We start from the raw sequence: 23,527 nt of genomic DNA on the forward strand, positions 1-23,527 counted from the left end.
TTTTAGTGCTAAAAGGAGCATCAGATTTGCATTTCCTGCAGTTAAGGAAGCATCATGTTGCTGAGGTGGCCTCCTATCTTACACAAGCACCAGTGACGTAATTCTGTTTCAAGCCATGTCTTAAATTTGACAACTAAATTTGCCGTGTTTGCTCGAGAAATGTGTCTAGTTTATTAGTCATCTGAAACTCATGCAGAGGATAGAAAGTACACTAAAGTACTCCTCTACATTTGGATAATGTATAACAGTCTAGGTCTGCTCTTCTGACACCAGATAATGACAGACAATTCAAACAGCACAAGGAGAAGGAGACACATCATTGAGCTCATGTTTAGTTTGTGATAAACTAGTGAAACTACAAGGGCACTCAGACAGTGCACACCTCCGCCAAGGCTATTAGTCCAGTCTGCTATCTACATTTCAGATCGGAGTCAGATCAGATCCACTCCTAAATGTAATGGGGTCTTCCTTGGCCCATGCTACACCCTTCCACCAAGTGTCATAAGAATCAGCAGAGTATCTTCCCGTAATCCTGTTAACAGACTAACGGCACCGAAAACATCACCTCCTTGGCCGAGGTAATAAAAGTAGTTCAATATTACTGCAGGATCCAAAATTAACTATTTTCTCCACCGGCCAAATGGCTAGTGAATGTTCACATTTTACCTGCCACTCAATAGATTAGCATTGTTGTTGTTTTGCTTGCTGTAGCCTCTACTGTGTAGACTAGAGTGGACCACTTGTGCGTATTTTTTTTTTTACCAGCATTTGGCTGGTGGCTGGTGCTAATTTTGGACCCTGCTGCCTATGCTATTATTAGTTACACATGCAGACTCTGAACCCTAGATAATCAGAGTGGGTCAACAGATGCACTCAGCCAGTTCCCGTAGTGTAGTGGTTATCACGTTCGCCTAACACGCGAAAGGTCCCCGGTTCGAGACCGGGCGGGAACAGCAGTAACTCTTTTGAAAGGTACTCCTTTAGTCAACAATCTAATGCACAGTAAGCATGATTGCTTGCATGCATGTGTGTTAGCTTGATTATTAGATTATTTCTTTGTGTATGTGTGTGTGTGTGTGTGTATGTGTGTGTGTGTGTGTGTGTGTGTGTGTGTGTGTGTGTGTGTGAGATATACCTCCTTTCCCGTGGTGCAGAAGATGCTAAAGTGTGTGTGTATCTCCACCCCGTTGCTTGGCTGCACCTGGCAGTTCATTCCTCTTGGAGCAGGGTTGGTTGCTAAAAAGAGCTGAGTCCGGCCCAGGACGGTGTTATGGGATTCTGAGTTCAACAGACAAACCATGACAATAGTATTATCGTCCAGCTATGAGGTTGATACCATTTATTTAAGAAAACAAATGTATGTGCTGACATAGGACCAACAATACAGCAGGCCCTATTCCATTAACCCACATGGCATCTATTCTGCATCAGCACTACAGGATTATCCAAACTTCATAAAGCAGTGCAGCAAGCCTGTGAAAACCAAGACTTCTGTGATGCTGCATTTGTTCCATTTTTCTTTCCCACAGTGCCACATAACATTCAGTTAATGTAACAATTTAATCACATAACATTCAGTTAATGTAACAATTTAATCACATAACATTCAGTTAATGTAACAATTTAATCACATAACATTCAGTTAATGTAACAATTTAATCACATAACATTCAGTTAATGTAATAATTTAATCACATAACATTCAGTTAATGTAACAATTTAATCACATAACATTCAGCTAATGTAACAATTTAATCACATAACATTCAGTTAATGTAACAATTTAATCACATAACATTCAGTTAATGTAACAATTTAATCACATAACATTCAGCTAATGTAACAATTTAATCACATAACATTCAGCTAATGTAACAATTTAATCACATAACATTCAGCTAATGTAACAATTTAATCACATAACATTCAGTTAATGTAACAATTTAATCACATAACATTCAGCTAATGTAACAATTTAATCACATAACATTCAGCTAATGTAACAATTTAATCACATAACATTCAGTTAATGTAATAATTTAATCACATAACATTCAGTTAATGTAACAATTTAATCACATAACATTCAGCTAATGTAACAATTTAATCACATAACATTCAGCTAATGTAACAATTTAATCACATAACATTCAGTTAATGTCACAATTTAATCACATACCATTCAGTTAATGTAACAATTTAATCTCAACTACAAACTGTGAAAATTTCACATTGGCCCATATTTAATAATATTTTAACTACCCATTGCAACATCTTTGGAAATCTCTTGGGAATGTACTTTTTGGAAGTATAGTATATTATAGTATATTAGAAATACATTTGGAACTAACAAAAGATTTTTGGCCACAATTTAAACCCCCATCTCACACGGATTATGACTGATATTTGTACTTAGCTTTTGGTTTGGTTGCTTTGCTTTTAGATAGCTAGCTGTAGCATCCAAAAACACAAATGTGCCATGGGACTGTACACAATCTGTAGTTGTTCTTTCTCTCATGGATCAGTGCTGATATTGATAGCATCTGTTATAATACACTTAAAGCAAAACCTGTGTTTATGTTTGACTTACTGGCAGTGACGTCCAACATGTATCTGCTCTCTGGCCTCAGACTGAAGGGTCTAAAGCTGAGGAGAGGGGAGGAGATTCCTGGAGAGACAGAAAGAGAGAGAGAGAAAGAAGACTGAAGACTAGGCTCTGAGCGAGAGAGACGTGTGTGTTTTGTGAATAGTGTACCTGTGTACGTGTAGGACTCAAACAGGCCTCTCTCTACCGGGTCTCGGGGCAGGTCGAGCAGGGTGTGCTCCTGGAACACCAGAGAGGGCCCGGAGTCCACCAGATTACTGCCCTCATCTTCACTTGGTTCTGGATCCAAATCTGAGTGGCCTTCTGGACCAGAGCTCTCACCACCCACACCTGAGAATACACACAAGTTAACACACAACCTCTCACACTCATAATCATTTGCACACACACATGCACGCACACACGCACCTATGGGTCTGCCTTCCGAAATCCCTGAGTCTCCCTCTTCTACGCCCAGGAAGGGAACATCGTAATCCAAATCTGTGAAAGAATCAACTTTAACACACGGTAGACACATACACTCAAACCCTACATGGGTACAAGCCAGAATCATGCAAAGAAATTGGTCAAGTATGATGCATGAATATTTGGTAGGAATTTGCTCCTCCTCTGATGCGACCAAAAGCGTATAAGACGAATCAGCGTGACGCCACTGCCACCCAGAAATGCGGAACCCTGCGGCAGTTAACTAGTATGAGTTGTGCCAAACAAACATTAATATCTCAAAAACTATATATCAGATCGCTTATATTTTGACATTCTGAGTGAGAGCAGAAGTAGCTCAAGAGTTTGATGTATAATATAATATATGCATGTCATGTTAAAGTTGTGTGAACTGTCGCAGTTTTTAAAATGTAAACAGGGTCAACCGGCTAGAGTCAGACGCTCAAACTCACGCTCCATAGGGTTCCATTGCCATTGCCACCCAGTGAGCCCTAGATAATCAGAGTCAGTGTCAGCAGGCACACTCAGCCAGTTCCCGTAGTGTAGTGGTTATCACGTTCGCCTAACACGCGAAAGGTCCTCGGTTCGAAACCGGGCGGGAACAGCTGTGACTCTTTGAAAGGTACTCCTTTAGTCAACAATCTAATGCACAGTAAGCATGAGTGCTTGCTTATAGATATATGTATCATATATCATATATATATATATATATATATATATATATATATATATATATATATAATTCATGCAATTGACATTCATGTACATCTATTATCACTTTTTCATCAATCCCTTTCTGTGGAGAGAGATTATTTTGGATCTTAGCATTACCTGTAATATTAGAGCTGTGTGTTTGGTTGCCAGACAGTCCTGGCGGTGCTCCGGTGGGCTTCAAGCCAACCTCTGAGGAAAAAGGTGTTGAAACAGTTGATAGGGTTGGAATGTATGGATGTATGGATCTACACAACCGCCCATCAATTCATCTGTTTCCCAGTCTGAAGCAACTACCTCTCATTTTTCCTTACCTAGTCGACCTCCCATGTCAGCACTCTCCAGGACAGGGAAACCATAATCTGAGTCAGCAGAAGAGTCAGGGTCAATGGGGAATTCACTGATGTCGCTCTGGCCAAAGGGGGCAGAATATCCGGTGCTACCATTGTCAGGGACAACAGGGGGGTGCTCAGAGAAGGGGTACAGAGGGTCTGGATGCTCAAACTCTCCCAAACGATGATGATAGGGCTCCTCTCCTGGATATAGAAAAAAAAAAGTCAAAAGCTTAATCAACTACCCATTTTAACCATGACATTGCACTTCTTAGGAATTGATGCCCACGCATTTTTGCAATTTACAATGCTTTTCAGCTTTACTTCTACCCCTGAACAAACATCATTTGCAGCCACCTGTCAAAGTAAAACATATACAGTTTGTAGACTTTATTCATATCAGCCAGGATGAATAAATCCACATTCTAGAAATTAAATTAAGCAACACTGTGATAGTAAATATTGCTGCTCAATCTGACCTGACAGTGCTGTTCTTACCTGACAGTGCTGTTCTGCTGTTGACTGAAGACCAGCTGTATGCAGGGGAGTGCTGCTCAGCAACATCGTGTGAGGTGGAAGTCGGGTTTTCCATTTGAACGTGCAGATTTATGCCATTGGTACCATTGGGTTCTATTAACTTCTGTTTCTGGGGGCGACCACTTAGGAATGGACTTTGTTCTGGAGGAGGCAGGGAGAAGGAAGGGAAAGGGGCAAACAGAGGTGTGGTAACGGGGCCGCCATATATCGGGGTTGTAGTTTGTGTCTCAGCATCATTGGTCACATGTGATGATGACCCACGGGCCATGTCCGATGACATGTTTTTGTTTGTGTTCGATGACGTCCCACTGTCAGTCAGGTTCAGATTTGGCGTGAGCTGATGATCAGTGACAGGGGTGAAAGGTGAACGTATGGCTGGCGGATGCAGGGTGGGAGTCCCAGAAGTCAGATGGGGAGCAGCAGGACCCCCGGTGATGGCTGATGGAGCACTGAGATCCACTGTGTGACAAAACGGGACTAGGGAGAAGAGCACACATCAGACTGGAATTTGAAGAAAACAAACTATGAAAATAGGATAGGATAGGAATAGGAACTGCCAAAATGTTTCTGAAATCACTACACAGAATTAAGCTACAACTAGACTACAACTATACACATGTCATTGTTTTACCCTCTATGATAGACTTAGAGGAGGCATTGACCAGGTACAGGCTCCAGGTGTAGTGAATGTCTTCTGGGGAAACATCACAGCTCTCGCACCCAGCGCTGACAGAGAAGGCCTGGTCCCAGTTCACCTGCTCTCCCTGGCACTGGAGGCAGTACACTGACACCTTTCTGGATTGGAATACCACATTAAAGTACATGTTAGAGTTTCAAGGTGTTTTAACGTACTGTATATTCTCTGATGACACTTCAATCCTAAATACAGAACAGTCACAGTCATTTAAATAGAGGGACTATTAACTCATTGAGTGCCATTGACGTCTAAAGACGTCAATTCAAATAGTAACGTAGAGTGCCATTGACGTCTAAAGACGTCAATTGCGTTTTTTGACGGTGGGACGTGGATCAAAGCCTGATGCATCTCCTGTAAAAATATGGGGGATTTTGAAGGTGTATACCGTAAAATACCAATTAGAAGCCGACTTCCAAATTGCCGCGGGTCCCATATATAAGCGGGGTCTGGATACATATTTTGTACATAAAAGCAGGTCCCAATTTGACGCCCGGTTAGTTTTTTCAATGTTTTCTTTTTACCTTTGTGACATCCTGTTGAATGCATCTCCCAAACACAACGAAGAAGGAAAATCGGATGAAGAAGACGAACAACGAGGAAACGGGAACAACGAGGAAAAAAAACACATGCACGAAAAACTTGCTGATCAAAATTCGTTTTCCGTCAACATCTGATGATTCTGAAAATTGTGTAAGCATTTCCTGAAGATTTTTATACACCAAAACCGACATCTCTGGTGTAATAATTATTTTGAGAAATGTGCCTTTGAGGTATGTTTCCCTGCCAGCGGGCATAGAAGTCGGCTTCTAATTGGTATTTCACCGCACACTGCAGCGGAGGGGGCAGCGCATGCAGCCAGCGGAGGAGGCAGGCATGCAACAAATAATCTGCTCACATGATGATCATGTTCTCTCACCTTCAGCGGAGAAAGTTTAGTGGTAAATACCGGTAGGTCACAGTTCAGCTCAAATTTTATTTGATTTCATGTACAGGTCAGAACTGGCATGCAATGTGCTCTGCTGCGCTGAGAGGGAGGCGCGGCTCTCCCCATAGACAAGCAATCGTGTGGAGGGCTGTAGCCAACTCATTAAAATAAATGGTTTAAATGAACAATTTCATACTATTTACAATCTTTTCTGAGCAATATTTTTGTACAAAAATAATTAAAGCAGGTCCCAAACTGCCGCAGGTCCCATATTGACGCGGGGTCTGGCTACATATTTTGTCAATTAACGCCCGGGCTAATAATTGGTATTTTACGGTAAGCTATTTTACAGACCCATTAGGTGGCGACAGTGCTCTCCGGATTAGAGAAAGATGAGAAAAAAAGAGTAGAAGAAGCCGTGGGGAAACGGAAACCGATGCATGCTGTAACGTTAGCTGTGAACAGCAGCCAATCTGATCCCACAATTGAGCCTTTCTGTCTCTGTTGCGATAGTTTCTCCATATGATTAGTTGCCAGAAAAGGAGCACCCGACACCAGCGTCTTTCTGAAAAGTTAAATTATTCTCAGCTGGAAGCGCTGGGAGCCGGCGCATAAAAACGGCGGAGCGCTGTGAAAATAGACGCTGGGTGCAGCGCACTTTGAAACGTGCAGCAGAAAGTTCAGAGCAAACGCAGCAGAGAGCCACCAGAGACACTCCCACGGAGGAGGAGTTTGCAGTTGAGGGGGGTGGGGCACGCAGGGCACCATACAACACCGACCCAGACAGCAGGCTCGATGGACAGATTGGCAAACACAAGCTGGAATACCTGATGCCCACCAGCAGTAAATCAAGACCAGTAAGAAGGTGTAGGGTATGCGCACGCAGGGGCCAGCGCTGCTGGTTGCAGCTAAAAAATATTATTTTGCCATCAAAATTCCTTTGTTTTTGCTGTTTTATTGAAGGAAATTACTCTTCAGATATTTGAGGTGTCACTACATCAGAAAATATTAGCTTCAGAGTCAGTGATGTGCTTGAAATGCTTAATTTCACAAAAGGCTAATTATCTCCAGTTCTAGTTTGAAACATCTGTTTCTGGTGAAACCAACCTATCTAATACTGCTGATAACTAAAGAACGGAAAATGATACAAATAAACTTTTTTTTTCTGATGATACAAGAGAGTCTCATCGTTTTTGGGCGTGTTCGGTGTTTACATAGTAATATCACACAATATTCTGTGGGTCTTGAGAAATCACTGAAAACGCTGTGAAAGGGCTGGCACTGGGAGCGTCCGTTTTCCAGAAATGGCTGGCAGCCAATGAGTTAACTCTCACCTGATCAGGTTTGGTGTTACTGTAAGAAAGGTCTCTGATGACACTGAGCGCTCTCCGCTGTGGACAGTGAGCGTGAACTGGAACTGGTCAAAGTTGTGTTTCAGGAAACTAGCAGGAAACGTGAACACAGAGGAGGAGGTGGGGACAGATTGGTCGAAACAGGAGCTGACGATGGAGCTGATTGGCTTACATCTCCAGCTGTAGCTGTGAAGAGAAGAGTAGAAACAGTGTGTGTCATGTCTTTGTGACAGTGCCCAGCCCACATGTAGCCTGGGTGAACCTAGCCTTCAACGTGACGTCACAGACTATGCCTGTAACATAAGTACGTTTCATGACTGATAGTACATAGAGGTCCCGTGGAGGCTGGGTTTACCCAGGCTAGCCCACATAGGCTTACAAGACACACAAAATACAAAAGATACAACACTAAAGGTCCTTACACACCGAGCACGTATTTTTCGTGCGATTAATTCGCACGTCAATAATATTTTCCGAACCTATATCAGTCAATGCAACTGTGCATACCAACGGCGAAGTTTCGCCCAGCGTTATTGCGGTGTTTATTTTTTCGAACCACGTTCGATTTTTCAGAAATTCGCTTCCGACGTGTACACATCTGTGGCTGTGATTGACAGGTGGGTCAAAACTCGCATCGCAATTCCGTGCTGTATATTCGCATCGCTCCCGATGTGTAAGGACCTTAAGAGTTACGTATTATAGTCTTATCTTGGAATATTACTACTCTTGTCCATGCCTGCTACTTACAGCATATACCATGCTTAATGCAAAGTATTTTTGCTTTATACTGTATGTAAGAAAGTCTATCAGCTAAATTACCACAATTCCATTGGTTGATCCACTGGGAAATAAAGACTATTGTATTTTCCAAAAGCTCACACACACCCAAACCAGCCAGTGAGACCATGATTGCAATTCCAAACACATAGTTGACTGGGAAGTGGGAACTTCTCAAAAGTTATAGATAGAACACACATTAACCTTTCTCAATGGGGTTCCAAATCTATCAAGGGGTTCAATTGTGTACCCATGGTCCGTACCTGATTGGGTTCATGGGGAAATCAGGGTTGAAAGAGCGCAGACCATCAAGGGTTACCACGGTGCTGTTCCTGTTGTTAATGAAGACATTGGTGCCACCCTGGATGAAGGCCACTGGAGGGCTTGGAACCACCTGCAGTCTCACACTGTAGTTACTGTAAACCACACTGCCGACGATCTGAACCTGCCAGCAAGCAGCTTTGGAGTCAAACCACAATCGCTCAATTCTGTAACATCAGGAATACCGTTTTTCCTCTAGTTTACTCAACGCTACAAAGATAAACTAAAAATCATACTAAATAAATACTATTATGGACTGAAAGCTATCGCAAATGGAAAATAAGAGAATCTGTACACACGTGTGTTGTTGTAATGTAATACAGGATTATAACATGTTTTCGGCCTGGAACTCCAATGAGGATAGTTTCATCCTTGGACAATACGTTTAATTAAAACATATTGTTGCTGTTATTATGTGTGGCAACTCAGCAGATATGGTACCAACTGATTTGAAACGTCTTCCTCTGCCTCCTCCGGGCTACTGTACTTACCCTGGCTATAGCAGTGTAGGTGTCATAGTGCAGGAGATGGCTTGGCAGTATGATGCTCTGTCTGTGTGTGTCTATGAGAGGCAATGGGAAGGCGTGGCCGGCAGAGTCATAGAACATCCAGGTGTAGTGAAGGCCTTCTGAGATGTCACAGTCTACTGCAGTCTCATAGGTCACCCCCAGACGGATTGCCTCATATCTCCGCACCTAGATGGAGAGAAGAGATCAAATAAGGGAAGTGAACAAAGGAGGTGAGGAAGAAGAGAAGAGGAGAGCGAGACGAACGTAGCCTATTTCTTTTTACCTAGACTTGACCATCAATAGCCTACTGCATGCATGATACTAGCAGGCACGCTTATCTCTATTGTCATCATCACACAACACAGCACAACACGTGCATGCATGCAGTGGGCACAAACACACACACACACACACACACACACACACACACACACACACACACACACACACACACACACACACACACACACACACACACACACACACACACACACACACACACACACACACATGCTGTTAACGGTGGCCAGTGAAATCCAGTCACTGCTTTTAACCCATACACAGCATGTGGGAAGCAGCCAGGAGCAGTGGGCAGCTTACAGCGGCAGGAGACGTTCCTCGTCTGTCGTCATTGGTCAGGTCAGGTGGAGATCTTCTTGCATGTTTTTAGTGGAGGTTATGGAAGAAAGTTAACCCCAGGTGAACACAGGAAGAACATGCAAAATGAACAAAAAGGCAGTTTTTCACAAGATAACCCAACTGGGCACCAAGGACATGGGGGGAAGACACACGGTCCAGTGGTGTAGTGGAGGGTAGACGCAGGTAGACGCCGTCTACCTACTTATTTTTCATCCGGCTTTGCATCGACTCAGTTCTAAAGCTCCTTTGATGCGCATCCATTCAAGTTTTTTCTCCTTTCTGCCTAAAGTCTCTGCCGGGCAGATTGAGATTCCACCAGGAAACGTTGCATTACGACCGCGAGGTGAGGCGGACACCGGAGCTGGTCGCAGCCTGTCTAGTGAACGCTTGTGTCCACCAGAGGCGTCCCCGAAGCGGCTCTCCGCTCTGCTCCACTAAACAAATTGGCCTGTGTATTTTCGCTTCTCTCTTTGAGTTGCGTCAAGCAGCACAGAGCAGATTGAGCTAGACATGAATTCACGAGAATAATAAAATAAAACATCCTGTAGATTTTCAAAATAAAACTTGTTACTGTATATCAAGAGAGAAACAGTCACACATTGGGGGGGGGGGGGGGGGGGGGGGGTGCAATTTAGCCTGCTTTCTATATTAATGCATCCCTCAATTATTTGAATGCTTCCATTATTTTGGCAGCTACTTTGGTTCAAATTAACTTGTTGGCTTGAAATGTTTGTATAAATGAACTCAATTCAGTAGCCTAATGTTCAGGTTATGGTAGCCTAATTGTTCTCATTGTTACATTGTAGCCTATAATTCAATCAAAATGTTGTTTTTGTAGACACCAATAATGACTGCCCAGTAAAAGTAGTTGAAACTAGTAAGTATAGTTAAGTATATACGGTATATAAATATAGATATATAAATATATATATATCTCAAAAAGCAGCAGGGCGTAAATTGCAGTCTACCCACTTCTCCAGCGACTAGACTAGACTACACTACCACTGGACACACCCCTCTGTGTCCCAGGTGGGAATCAAACCCAGGACCTTCTTACTGTGCCCCTAAAAGGTTGCTGTCAGAAGTGGGATTCGAACCCACGCCTCCGTAGCGCCTTAGACCGCTCGGCCATCCTGACTTTCTGCAAATGGATCAGTGATACCTAACAGTTACAAAAACATTCTGAGGGCTTCTATTCAGTTTACGTAAGACTCCTGTACATCTTGTAGCCTACCTGTGCTTTGAGAGGGCCCATGTTTTTGACTGGCGGTGGCTGGCAAGGGCGGTCGACCACAAAGATCTGACTGCTCAGAGAGGCCGAACTGACCAGGTTAGACACAACCACCTCCATTCTGAACTCTCCTACCCTGCAGGGAGAAAAACAAGCCCATAACGTCACATAATAAAACAGTAGCCTATGTGCACAATACTGCACATACATTACACTCATGAATGAGCAGTGGCAGGTTTTAAGATTTAAATATTGAGTTAGCTTGGCAAGAGCATAAGTGGCTATTAATCAGGCTTGATGGTACAGTCAACATTACTGTGACTACAAAACCACGTCAATCACGTTACCCTGCTAGCCGGGCGCCCAGGGACCCTAGCATCTCCCATCAGACAGCCGCGCTGGGAATTAAAACGAGTCCTTACCTGAGCCAGAAACTTGAAGTGAAGACGCTATCCAATGCCTAACACCATCTTCTTCTAAATAACTGTTGTTGCCGCTTCCAAATTGTTGCATAAAACCCACTTTCATATCGTTGATATAAAAAAAAATCCTTGATGCAATACCATTCAGGAAGTGTGGGGGGCAGTAGTGTAAACACAGTGCATCGCTGTCCGTACTGCCCCCCACACTTCCTGAATGGTATTGCATCAAGGATTTTTTTTATATCAATGATATAAAAGTGGGTTTTATGCAACAATTTGGAAGCGGCAACAACAGTTATTTAGAAGAAGAGGATGTTAGGCATCGGATAGCGTCTTCACTTCAAGTTTCTGGCTCAGGTAAGGACTCGTTTAGATGCGAGAGCGGCGCAGCTGTCTGATGGGAGATGCTGATAATAGGGTCCCCAGGAGGCATATTTTTTCCCCCTATAATTCAATCAAAATGTTGTTTTTGTAGACACCAATAATGACTGCCCAGCAAAAGTAGCTGAAACTAGTAAGTATAGTTAAGTATACGGTATATAAATATAAATATATAAATATATATATATCTCAAAAAGCAGCAGGGCATAAATTGCAGTCTACCCACTTCTCCAGCGACTACACTACACTACCACTGGACGGCCAACACCCCTCAGTGTCCCAGGTGGGAATCAAACCGAGGACCTTCTTACTGTGCCCCTAAAAGGTTGCTGTCAGAAGTGGGATTCGAACCCACGCCTCCAGGGGAGACTACGACCTGAACGTAGCGCCTTAGACCGCTCGGCCATCCTGACTTGCTGCAAACTGATCAGTGATACCTAATAGTTACAAAAACATTCTGAGGGCTTCTATTCAGTTTACGTAAGACTCCTGTACATCTTGTAGCCTACCTGTGCTTTGAGAGGGCCCATGTTTTTGACTGGTGGTGGCTGGCAAGGGCGGTCGACCACAAAGATCTGACTGCTCAGAGAGGCCGAACTGACCAGGTTAGCCATCATGCGGAAAAAAATATCGCCCCCGGGAGCTAACGCTCAGCGAGGAGCGCCCGGCTAGCAGGGTAAGTCAATCACATTAATATTCAGGAGAATATCCCGCGCATACTGTGGCGTCACGCAGCTCTCTCCTCCGCTGTTCTGGAGGAACCCTGTCTGTAGTGTTAGCATTTATCAGAGAGCCAGTAGATGACGAAATGTAAAAATACAAAAACATACAAACCACTTAACCTAGCGTTAGCTAGCTGTTAAAAGTTGCAGACACACAAAAGAATAGGCGGATACAGGCAAAAGTTATATCTGACTCCCTTTGCATAACGTTAAATATTGAGGAGAACCTTGACAAATCACGTCAGCCACTCGAGCTAGCGGATCTACCACGTTAGCTTAGCGGCCAGGTTGGTTGGTTGGCGTGACTGCCTCAAATACATTATGCGAGCAATCTGGGAACCCATCGGTTACTCGAGAGATTACATTGCAGGTGACAAATTCAAATGACTTTGCGCTGCTGACAGTGAGCACAACAAGCGTTTTGGTCACTTTGGCCCACCAGAAATCAAGAAAATACAAAATGACTGCTAAGAGCCAGGCCGAGCCCAAGTAAGTTATTAGCTAGCTAATAACCTAGTCTAGCAGGAGAGGCCCTCAGATTTTGAGGTCCCCCATCTCGAAAACTAAAGCCTTTTTTGAGGAGTTCCCTCTACTAGACTACAATGTTAGTTGTTGTTGTCTTCTCAGTCTCAACAGAATGAAGAGAGCATGAAGATGGGGTCTATTCCACAGTGGAATTGTATACGGTCTTCATTTCCTTCACATCACAGTAGGCTGCTTAGCTCTATATGGTACTAAATTGGTGAAAGTATGAGGCCAGGGTAGGCCACAGCAAAAAAAAAAAAAAAAAAATCAACTTTGTCCACGAATGAATTAGGTATCGTAAATACACATAGTCTAGTCAGTAATGGGTTAAAGTTTAAACAATTCATACTGAGAGTGAGACAAGACACAGACACATGCAGGCCTACACCTCCAACTGTCATGTCTAAACTGTAGACGTATCAGTCCAACAACAGAACACACCCAAAATCAAGCACCAAAATCATCATAAACTCAGTGCTGTTTAAGGTTGTAAGTTCTACCAGCAGTTACTTAGTCCGGAATAACTAAGCTACCATCAAGATAAATATTGAAATGTGATTATCTTGAAGATTTCAGTTTTGTTCTCTTTGGTGACACCTATGGCTATGAGCGATAATTGCAGGTGAGATCCGAACTCTTGCATCATCTGTCACCCTCATCACCACCATAGACAGTGTCACCACAGACACCCAGTTCATAAATGCTTCAATACTGAAAATGTGAAGGCTTCCGTCAATCTGCCATAGGCTCAATCACCATTGTGTTAACTCAGTTGGCGATAGATATTAGATAGTGACTTAACAGACATTTATTTACATGAAAATCTTTGAGATTATCACCAAGCTATAGTGTAAAATGCTAGTTTAGTGCAAACTTCTGCCTCACCTGTGGAATATGTGCTGCTCCGTGTTCTGTCCCAGCTTGGAGGTTCCGTCTCCAAAGCTCCACAGGTAGGTGAGCTCCGTCCCCACATTGACCCGGCAACTCACACTCACCGTCTGGTTCTCCAGGACTGAGGCCCGGTGGACCAGCCTGTTGATTTGCACTGCCCTCTGGACCACCACAGGGAACGGCTCAGAGGTGAGGGAGGCAAGACCACTGGATACGACTACTACCACACTGTATCTGCATCAGAGAGGAGAGGAGGGCGTTTGATGACAAGGTAATAGTCACTGAGTGTGCTTACATGCACAGAGCGGTCTAAATAAATACTATCTTACCGTAGTTCCTTTTTTGGGATTTGAAAAGGAGTTAGATGCAATTCTTATTCACATTTATAATAACTGGGATATGAGCTTGTCCCAGCTCTGGATTGAATTGGATACTAAACTGGATACTGTGTAAAAATGCACAAGCTCTTTAAACTATATTAGTGCATAACTTTGGAATATTCATGTTCATTTAAGTTAAACACAGTCAATGTGACATAACATTGTAAGTGAGAAGATACTCTGAATTTTTACCGCGCTAAAAATAATGGAGGGGAAAATAGCTGTTCAAAGGCAAAGAAAAACAACACATCTGGATACAGCACTGTCAATAAAACGGATGCATAAAAACTCACATTCACTAATGACTGTTTTACAATGAGCACTTTTTGACAGATCAAATTGTAGACTAACCTTTAGCAGCATCTTTTAGTCATTTGGAATATAATGAAACTATCTGCATAAAGCATCTGCATCGGAGTGTGAAGATGTCTGAGTCGTGTACCTGCCAGGCGCGCGGTATCTTTTGGTGACCGTCCTTGTGGGGGTTCTGACAGGCCTGGAGTCTCCAAAGTACCAGAGGAACTCCAGAGGGTCGGGTTTGTCTGCTACAGCCAGGAAGGTTATATCTGTGTTTGTGGGATAAGCCTGCTTCGCTGCAAAAATCCTCACGGCTAGGGGACAAAACAAAACAAACATGACATACCGTAGGCTAGTCTACATGTTCTCTATATGCCACAGATTATAAATGTTCCATCGTACAGCTGTGTGTGGGAAGTCGGATTAAGGGTATGTGGACTGGTCACTGCACTAGTGCCTCCTCTGGTCGGTTGGGGCACCTGTTCCGGGGGAGGGGAAGTGGGGGAATAGCATGATCCTCCCACGCAAACGTCCTACCTGTGAAACTCATTGCTGTCAGCTGAAAAGAAGAGGCTGGTGAATGCACATGTATCGGAGGAAGCATGTGCTAGTCTACAACTCCCCCCAGATTGGCAAAGGGGGTGAGCAATGACCAGGACAGCGGGAGGAATTGGCAAAGTACAATTGGGGGCAATCAGAACAAAATCTGTTTGTGTAGGATGTGTTGAAAGGGTGTAGCTTATAATGTAGTCCTGAATACTGTGCAGCATTATTATCCATTATTTTTACAGTAATTGGCTGGGTTTCCCAAAAGCTTCTTAGCGCTAAGAAGCTTCTTTAACCCTTCTTAAGGCCCCCTTAAGAAGCAAACGCGTTTCCCAATTGCTTCTTAGCCTAAGATGATCTTTCGTTACGAAGGCATGCGTTTCCCAAAAGCTTCTTAGCGCTAAGAAGCTTCTTTGACCCTTCTTAAGGCTCCCGTAAGAAGCCAACGAAGCCAACACGTTTCCCGATTGCTTCTTAGCCTAAAATTATCTCTCGTTAAGAAGGCTGCGTTTCCCAAAAGCTTCTTAGCGCTAAGATGATCTTTCGTTAAGAAGGTTTTGTAAGAAGGGTCTGGGGCATTCTTAACACCTTCTTAATGACGAAACACTGACAGATCCAGCCGCGTCAGGCAAAAGGAGATACTTGTGTCCACTGTTCCTCTTGTGTTTTTCCCTTTTTCCTTTCTTTCATGCCCCCTTTAGTCTTTAAAATTGGGGAACACTTGAAAATCTCCCCTCTACGTATGGTTACTTGTGTTTTAAATGTTTTACCGTAGGCTATATTCCTCTAATCAGAATGGATTCCTTTTATAATAAGAATGTTGTGGATTTATATAGCACCTTTCACAGAACCCAAGGTCGCTTAAATTCTGTAGTGTTTCTAGCAATTTCGTTGTATGCTGTGTATATAAAGCAATTTGAACTGCAGTCCATGTCTGAAATAAATAATGTTTAATAGAAGAAGTTCTTGTTTAACATGACCACGATTAGGTTATTCTACAACAGTATTTCTCAACCACTGGGTCGTGGCCCACTGGTGGGCTCAGAGTGCCATCTAGTGGGCCGCAGAGGACCTCTCACATCGAGATTTTGGACAGCTCCAGTTAAGATGCTTCTTAAGAGCCTTCTTTAGCGATGTGTTAAGAAGGCTGTTAAGAAGGCGTTTGGGAAACACTTCCTTGGAGCCTTCTTAACTCCTTAAGAAGCTTCTTAACTCTTAAGAAGCTTCTTTGTTGGGAAACGCAGCCATTGTTGTTAATTGGAAGAAAAAAGTTGGCATCCCATTAAATAGAGATTAGAATGCTATTTTTCTCCCATGATGCAATACAAGATGATCGTGTTGACGCCCGAAGCTCAGGTTTGCTTGGACAGTGATCAAGAATGTAAGACTCAGTCAGGGATGAAAGCCAGAAAGTACTAAACTTTCTAGTTTGTCTGTCAACAGCTTGGCAGTCTCACCTTCAGATGAAAGCATGAGATCTTAATCAAACTCAAGTTGCATGTAGCAGAGATTACAGCTAGGGGCCACTTTTACTGTACAAAAAAAATAAACATGAAAATATTAATTTCATATTTTTGTCACATAGTTGATCAATTCATATTGCTCTATCCAAATATTGTGTACTTTTCCACACCTATCTAACAAAATGGATGATAGTTAGGAATAGTTCCTTACCATTGACAGTTTGGCTGTGAACAGGACTTTGATGGGTGGCTGATGCCCACATTTCATTAACGTCAGATACACTCACTCTTTGGTCAGAGACAGCAGGACGCACAACCACCTGCAAAACACACACACACACACACACACACACACACACACACACACACACACAAGCCACATGTGGATCTGCAGTTTTCAGAGAATGAAGCCAGTGGAACGTAGAGTACTCACGATATGGATGGATTCTTGCATCCAGCCGTAGGCATTGGAAGCGTTTACAGACACCGTGTGAACGCCCTCTCTTTCAAAAGTCCAGTTCTACAGGCAATGGATAGTATGAGCATTTAGAATTAAATGATTTCAGTGATTAAATGGTCAAAACATTACATTTGACAGTGTAAAAAATATTTTGAATGTTTGCAATATATTGCTGCTATTGTGATACTGTTGTGTCAGACTGCAGGGGTATTTTCACAGTCCTACATACCACAGTGCTACTCAGACAGTCAAAATCGCGGATGCAAGCCTTCTTTAAACCCGTCCTCTCTTCATCCACCTTGTCCTTTTCCTCCCTTTCCTCTTGAATAAACCACCAACAAAACTCCACTTGGAGACCCTCGCCTATGTTTGCCTGCAGCGTGACAGAGTCACCCAGGTATGCTGTCGCCACAGCCCCCCTTTGGGAGTCTGTCTCTGGGAAGGGGATGCAGGAGGAGCCGCTGAGCTGGCCGTGGAGCAGAGAGATCACCAAACCATCTGGAGAGCGCTGCACCACAGAAACATGGAGGGTGGATGAGAGCTCGGACAGGTGGTTGGAGACGTGAATGCCTAAAAACAGAGTGAGAGGAAGACAGAAATAGATAGACATAGATAGATAGATAGATAGATAGATAGATAGATAGATAGATAGATAGATAGATAGATAGATAGATAGACAGACAGACAGACAGACAGACAGACAGACAGACAGACAGACAGATAGTTAGATAGTTAAATAGATGATAGATTAACTGAATGTAAGCCTTTCTCCAAATTAATTATTCATTGTTCAACAAAACAGGTTTTTCTCATATTGACCTACTGATTTTATATTTTCCAGGAGCTGCCAAAATCCAGTCAGCTGACACACTGAATGAGCCATCATCCATTACAGTGACATGATGTGAACTTTGACCTTTAGAGCTTCTCTCTAAGAACTTCACAGTGACACAGGAGAGGTTCTGCTGTCCAAGACCCTGGATCCCTGAAAATCATAGCAAAATTCAGAAAATAAATATGGTGATCTTTGTAAAATAATCTATGTAAATATATATAAAACTTAAATAAAATATTCTTGGTAAAGATTTTCTGTGTAAAACTTCCTACTTTTACATAAAAAGTTCACCACATTCTGGGTCAAGCATTTGTGACCACAATATGGATCAAATATTTTCTTAAAACTAATCATTATTATTTGATAATAAGATTTGGATCAGTTATGGTAATTTATCATATCTTTATCCATTTGTTCATTATATAATTATCGTTTTCAATGTATATCATAATAAATTCTTGAGCATAATTTTAACTAAATCCAACAGCATATTAATCAATATTTCCACAATATTAAGAAATTATGAAGCAATAATTATCAAACAATTTAAAAAAAAATCTATTTCACCACAAAACTTTAGGCAGCCACACATGTTGGTAATTAAAAACCCTTGTAGACCCTACACTAAAATACCCTCACCGTCCCCCTAAGGACAGAACTTCCCCAATTTCATAGTAATTTGTTTTTGTTTCTTATTAATTGGTAACTTCATTCCTCATTATATGTACCAACATTTCATTCAACTCAGAATTGTAACCCCTCAGATTCCAGTTTGTTTACATCCTGGTACTGTTTTTAGACTGTAAAAAACACATATAGCCTAGTGAAAAAAATCCGTCCTAAAGCAACCACCCCACCCCCACCCCCGAGAGCCTGGGATATGTCAAATGGGCTGTAACAGTTTGTTTGTTTTTGCAGTTGAAAAAAATTCCTAATTGAAAAGCATGTAAAAATGCCTTTTTAATGCAAAACATTAAAAAGCCAAAAAAAACAAACATTAATTACATGATGTTAAGCATTCATCCTGGAGGTAAGGCTTCAAACTTGATTTGAAATTTGGATTTGGTTTTACCCACCATTTTGGCATAGGGATCCATAGGGATAAATTCCATGCAGTTGACATATGTCACCAGGTGACCTCCTCCCCCCTCCATGCCAGAACATGGAAAATAGTTAAACACAGCGAAAATTACAATTGTGGTGCCTTACCTCCAGGATGAATGCTTAACATGATGTAATTAAATATCTTTTGCAAAAATGGCTGGAAGTCCAAAAATATCATAAAATAAATAAATTCACAGCACTATTTGACCATTTACAGCCAAAAAGTGCCATATTTGCACTTCCTGGGACTAATTACCTGTAAGGCTTCACATTTTAAGTTTCACTGTAAAATTCAGTTTTCCACCATTTCCCCATGTTTGGCATAGGGATCCAATTCCCATACATTTCTGTGTATGCCAAACATTGTGAAATGGGGGGAAATAGTCAAACACAGTAAAAACTACAAATTTGAAGCCTTGACTCCAGGATGGATTCCTAACATCAGGGAATTCATGATTTTTTGGAGAAATGGCTGGAGGTCCAAAAAAGTGTTGTTTTGTGCAAAATGAACATTAAAACCAATGGGAAAACGATGAAATTGACATTGATGCTAATGCAATTTTCACCAACCGCAAATGTTTTCCTTTTCTTTGGACAATTCCAAGATCTTTGGTCCAGGATGAGAGGATAAAAAGATAACATGCATGACTTTTGTGAAAAATGGCTGGAGGACCCAAAATAGCACTTTTGAATGGAAGTCAATGAGGACGGAATGGATAAGAGTATTTTGACTACAGGGTGACAGGAAGTGTGAAGAGTGTTGCAATTTTGTAAAAAAAAATAATAATACCTGGGCCTAATTTCAGACCGTTTGGACTAAAAATCTCAAAATTGTCGCAACGCAAATCTTAAAAAGTACAGAATCTGTCCCCAAGGATTGATCCAAACTTTTAATTAATTTCTTCCCAGCTGGCTTTGACGGTTTGTACGCATATCCCTTTATGATAGATGGGTGAAAATTTAATTTGAATTTGTATTATTATTAAATAAAAGCAGGAGCTACACAGACAAATTCTGCCTTCAAGGCTTGAGATGCCAACACAATCAGAACATTGTGGAGCGGTTCATTGCATGGAGGAACCCTTCTTCTCTGGTGGCTGACCTGCAGGCTGACTAGGGTCCCCAGCCAGGTTTCCAGACACTTCCATGATGAAAGGCGTCCCAGCCTGCACTTTGTCTGCTGAGGAACACACACTAATGTTGTGGAGAAATGGTCCATGAGTTCTGTAGACTGCAAAACTTCCCTGTCCATCTCCACGAGGCAGGTATAAGACACTCTCAACAGTTCTATAATAACACAATAAAGAAGAATACAGATCAATCACAAGAACATACAGGGTCATCAGGGTACTGACATACACAACGGGTAACATGGGTATAAATTATGAATTGGTCCTCAAAAACAGGAATTGTATATGATTTTGGCATAATTTATTCTGTGGGATTGTAGATGGTGACACATGATTTGTGCTTGTAGCAAAACAAGATGAAACAGGCCTATAGTTTGCAAGTGGACATTGAAAGAAAATGCACAGTGCAGATAGCCACAAATACATGAAGAAGAGGAATTGGGGATGTCTCACCTTTCTCCTGTGATATCTTTTGGCCCATAGGAAGATGTGTTGAGGCACTCACTGATCACCAAACCATGTAGCTCATTGACACAGTAACAACTCTCTACGGTCAGTGCTGCAACCTGGTACCTTGAACACCAAATACCGAAGATGAAATAATGTCTACTTAAACATAACAATGCCTGTCTCTGCTGTCCAAAGGTCTACCAATCTATTTGATGAAGCTATCAGCTATTTTGAATGCAAGTCAGAAGAAGGTGTATAGCCTATATTCATTTCACGTTTTAAGCAAAAAAAAAAGTTTTAAATCGCCTACATGATTGTCAGATTTTTAGAATAGGCATACATGATGACGGACTGCTATGACGTAACTAAATATTACCAAAAATTGACCATATTCATTCCATAGGAAATAAACGAGTAGCCTACAAATAATAAGGTCACTATAATCCCTATTATTATAATATTTTTCGTTTTGCTGGGTAAAGTTTCAGACAACATCCAAAATACCATAGGCTATCACATCAATTTTGGTCGGGTTAGGGTTACAGCGTGTTGTTTTTCCTCGTTTCTCTCACCCTTCATAGAGGCAGCGTTGAGAGCAGGTTACAGGGTCAAGGTCATTGGCACTCATGGGTGCGTAAAGACCGAGCGCTCGGGAGTCGCTGTCGCTGAGACACCCCATGAACCATGGCGAATCATCCTGACCTGAGGGGAATTGCAAAAGACAAACATTTAAAACCCGTTAAAACGGATACAATGTGGTGCATAAACAAACTAAACACAACATGCCTTTTCCATTGGGAGGTTCCGCCAAGACTGGAATGAGAACAAAACTCAGGAGCAGCACAGCTGATACAGACTGCATTCTGTTTGAGTCCTGCTAGAAGAGAGCGTGCTTGCCCGCAGCCTAAAATACACGGTTTTGACTTGGAGACGCATTAAGAGAGAATAGAGAGAGAATGTCGACACCACCCAGGCCACGCCTATTGTAAAGCCAAAAGACAGGGCTACTGTATGCAGATGGAAGACAAGTGTAAGGGAGGAAGGAAGGTTTAACTGAATATAGATGAAACACAATGACCTTCACACCAAGGCTATCATACGGCCTCTCTCTCTCTCTCTCTCTCTCTCTCTCTCTCTCTCTCTCTCTCTCTCTCTCTCTCTCTCTCTCTCTCTCTCTCTCTCCATATATCTGTTCAACGGATGTAAGGACTTGGAGACAATGTTCCGCGTTAAGGTGGTGTTGACTTGAGGCCGCACCAGGAGTAGGCTAATTTCAAATTTATTTATTTTCCATTTTCACACGTCACGTCTCAGTGTCCTTTCGACAAAGGTCTCTGTAGACAGGCACATAGCCTCCTCGGAGGCTATAACCTTGGCCCTTAGATGTAGACTTATAGCAGACCCATTATGGCCTGCTAGATCACGATAGACTTTAATTTCATTTTGTTATGGAATTATTTTACATTCATATTGGCTTCCTTGATCTAGCACTGCATTTTTTCCAAGAGAAAAAGGAGTATGAATGAAACCTGTCATTAGGCTATAAGTGAACCCTATCTCTCCCTCAATATATGTGACTACAATCAAAAATTAATGTCCATGCCATGCAAAGAGGTCATGGTCGTTAAACAGGTCAACATTAACCACATTTATTACGCCATATTTTGACACCCAGTTTGACACTATGATCATGTCAGTATAGAGTACCGGCAATTAGCCAATATCTGTCTGTCTGTGTAAGTGCTCTGTTGTTATTATTAGTCTATTCCATGGATGGACAGTATAACTATAACAAACCGACCATGACAAGGCTCGCATGCTTCAGGTAGCCTATAGGCCTACAATAAATCAGAGGCGATGCATTATTTAGTTTTTCCATTACCCGAGACCAACACATCGAGGCAAGGGCGTTATTGATTTGACTGTAGGTAGACTACACTACTACACTGTCCATTACAGAACATCATGTTGTGACAACATGATGCTTTTAAGCCGGTGGGGGTCAGAGTAGTAGCATTGTGACTTAACGGTCTTGCCAATATTTGGGAGAAACCAGTTTGGATGCCAGCCGAATTGAAGAGCCCAGTGGCCTATTAGCCTATTGAACCAATGTTCAATAAAGGATCCTCCACAGAACATGAGTTAAATGCAAAATCTCTATATAGGATATAGGCTCCTATGCATCTTGTCCCGTAGCCACCGAGCCTTAAACATGTATTTTTCTTAAAACGATAGTGGAATGTCAGCGGGGTAGCCTACCAATCCCATAGTTTCCAAAAGTTTCTTGAAATCACTCCTCTAGTCTATGCCTACTGCCCAATTTGTCCACTTGTCCAATTCTTCAAAGACATTTGCACTGAAAACAAGTGATCTGATCTCAGAGATAGCCTAGAGATCCCCCCTTATTGTTTTAAGAAAAATAAGAATATAAACCTCGGTGCATTTTAGGATGCACATGTTTGCCATGTATGCCAGTTTGCCAGAATGGACAATGCAAAAACGCAACAGAACCCGTGCGTATCTTGCCCTATGATCCCGCAAATGGCATCTTCGGCGTGCAAGTAACTCCGCCGTTCCACCTTAAAAACCTCTTCCGGCTTTCCAGACATCCCCTTTAAGAGAGCGCCTCCTCCCCCCCTGTGACCAGCAGGGGGCGCTGCCAGACCGCGCTATCTCTTCAAACTGACTGTACCAGAGAGAGGCAGTGCGGGGGGAATCAAACACATTTTGCCTGTCCATTTTATAGGCGACGGAATACCGTACGTGCATATTTAGGTGTTTTCGTTGCATCTCTTGTTCAGGGATTCTCCACGTTTTCACACCGCGGGCCCTCAAACAGAC

The 23,527-nt window shown here is 42.3% G+C and overlaps 1 protein-coding gene across 1 annotated transcript in view; it reads right to left on the bottom strand.

Moving 5' to 3' along the window:
* pkd1l1 (polycystin 1 like 1, transient receptor potential channel interacting) overlaps positions 1-22,092 on the bottom strand; it is a gene marked incomplete at both ends in the record, with an annotated part of 49,581 nt that extends 27,489 nt beyond the window's left edge. Inside the window, 21 exons of the mRNA XM_083663037.1 lie at positions 1,136-1,278; positions 2,591-2,668; positions 2,756-2,935; positions 3,014-3,085; positions 3,881-3,952; positions 4,075-4,296; positions 4,591-5,106; positions 5,261-5,424; positions 7,586-7,789; positions 8,644-8,825; positions 9,193-9,396; positions 11,084-11,216; positions 14,016-14,255; positions 14,844-15,012; positions 17,137-17,227; positions 17,397-17,737; positions 18,084-18,152; positions 20,209-20,393; positions 20,690-20,809; positions 21,259-21,388; positions 22,089-22,092. Of these exons, the coding sequence (XP_083519163.1) occupies positions 1,136-1,278; positions 2,591-2,668; positions 2,756-2,935; positions 3,014-3,085; positions 3,881-3,952; positions 4,075-4,296; positions 4,591-5,106; positions 5,261-5,424; positions 7,586-7,789; positions 8,644-8,825; positions 9,193-9,396; positions 11,084-11,216; positions 14,016-14,255; positions 14,844-15,012; positions 17,137-17,227; positions 17,397-17,737; positions 18,084-18,152; positions 20,209-20,393; positions 20,690-20,809; positions 21,259-21,388; positions 22,089-22,092 (3,519 nt within the window). The remainder of the gene's footprint in view (positions 1-1,135; positions 1,279-2,590; positions 2,669-2,755; positions 2,936-3,013; positions 3,086-3,880; positions 3,953-4,074; positions 4,297-4,590; positions 5,107-5,260; positions 5,425-7,585; positions 7,790-8,643; positions 8,826-9,192; positions 9,397-11,083; positions 11,217-14,015; positions 14,256-14,843; positions 15,013-17,136; positions 17,228-17,396; positions 17,738-18,083; positions 18,153-20,208; positions 20,394-20,689; positions 20,810-21,258; positions 21,389-22,088) is intronic.
* Positions 22,093-23,527: the final 1,435 nt, after the last annotated feature.

Source organism: Poromitra crassiceps (assembly GCF_964638095.1).
Source record: "Poromitra crassiceps genome assembly, chromosome: 2".
NCBI lineage: Eukaryota > Metazoa > Chordata > Actinopteri > Beryciformes > Melamphaidae > Poromitra > Poromitra crassiceps.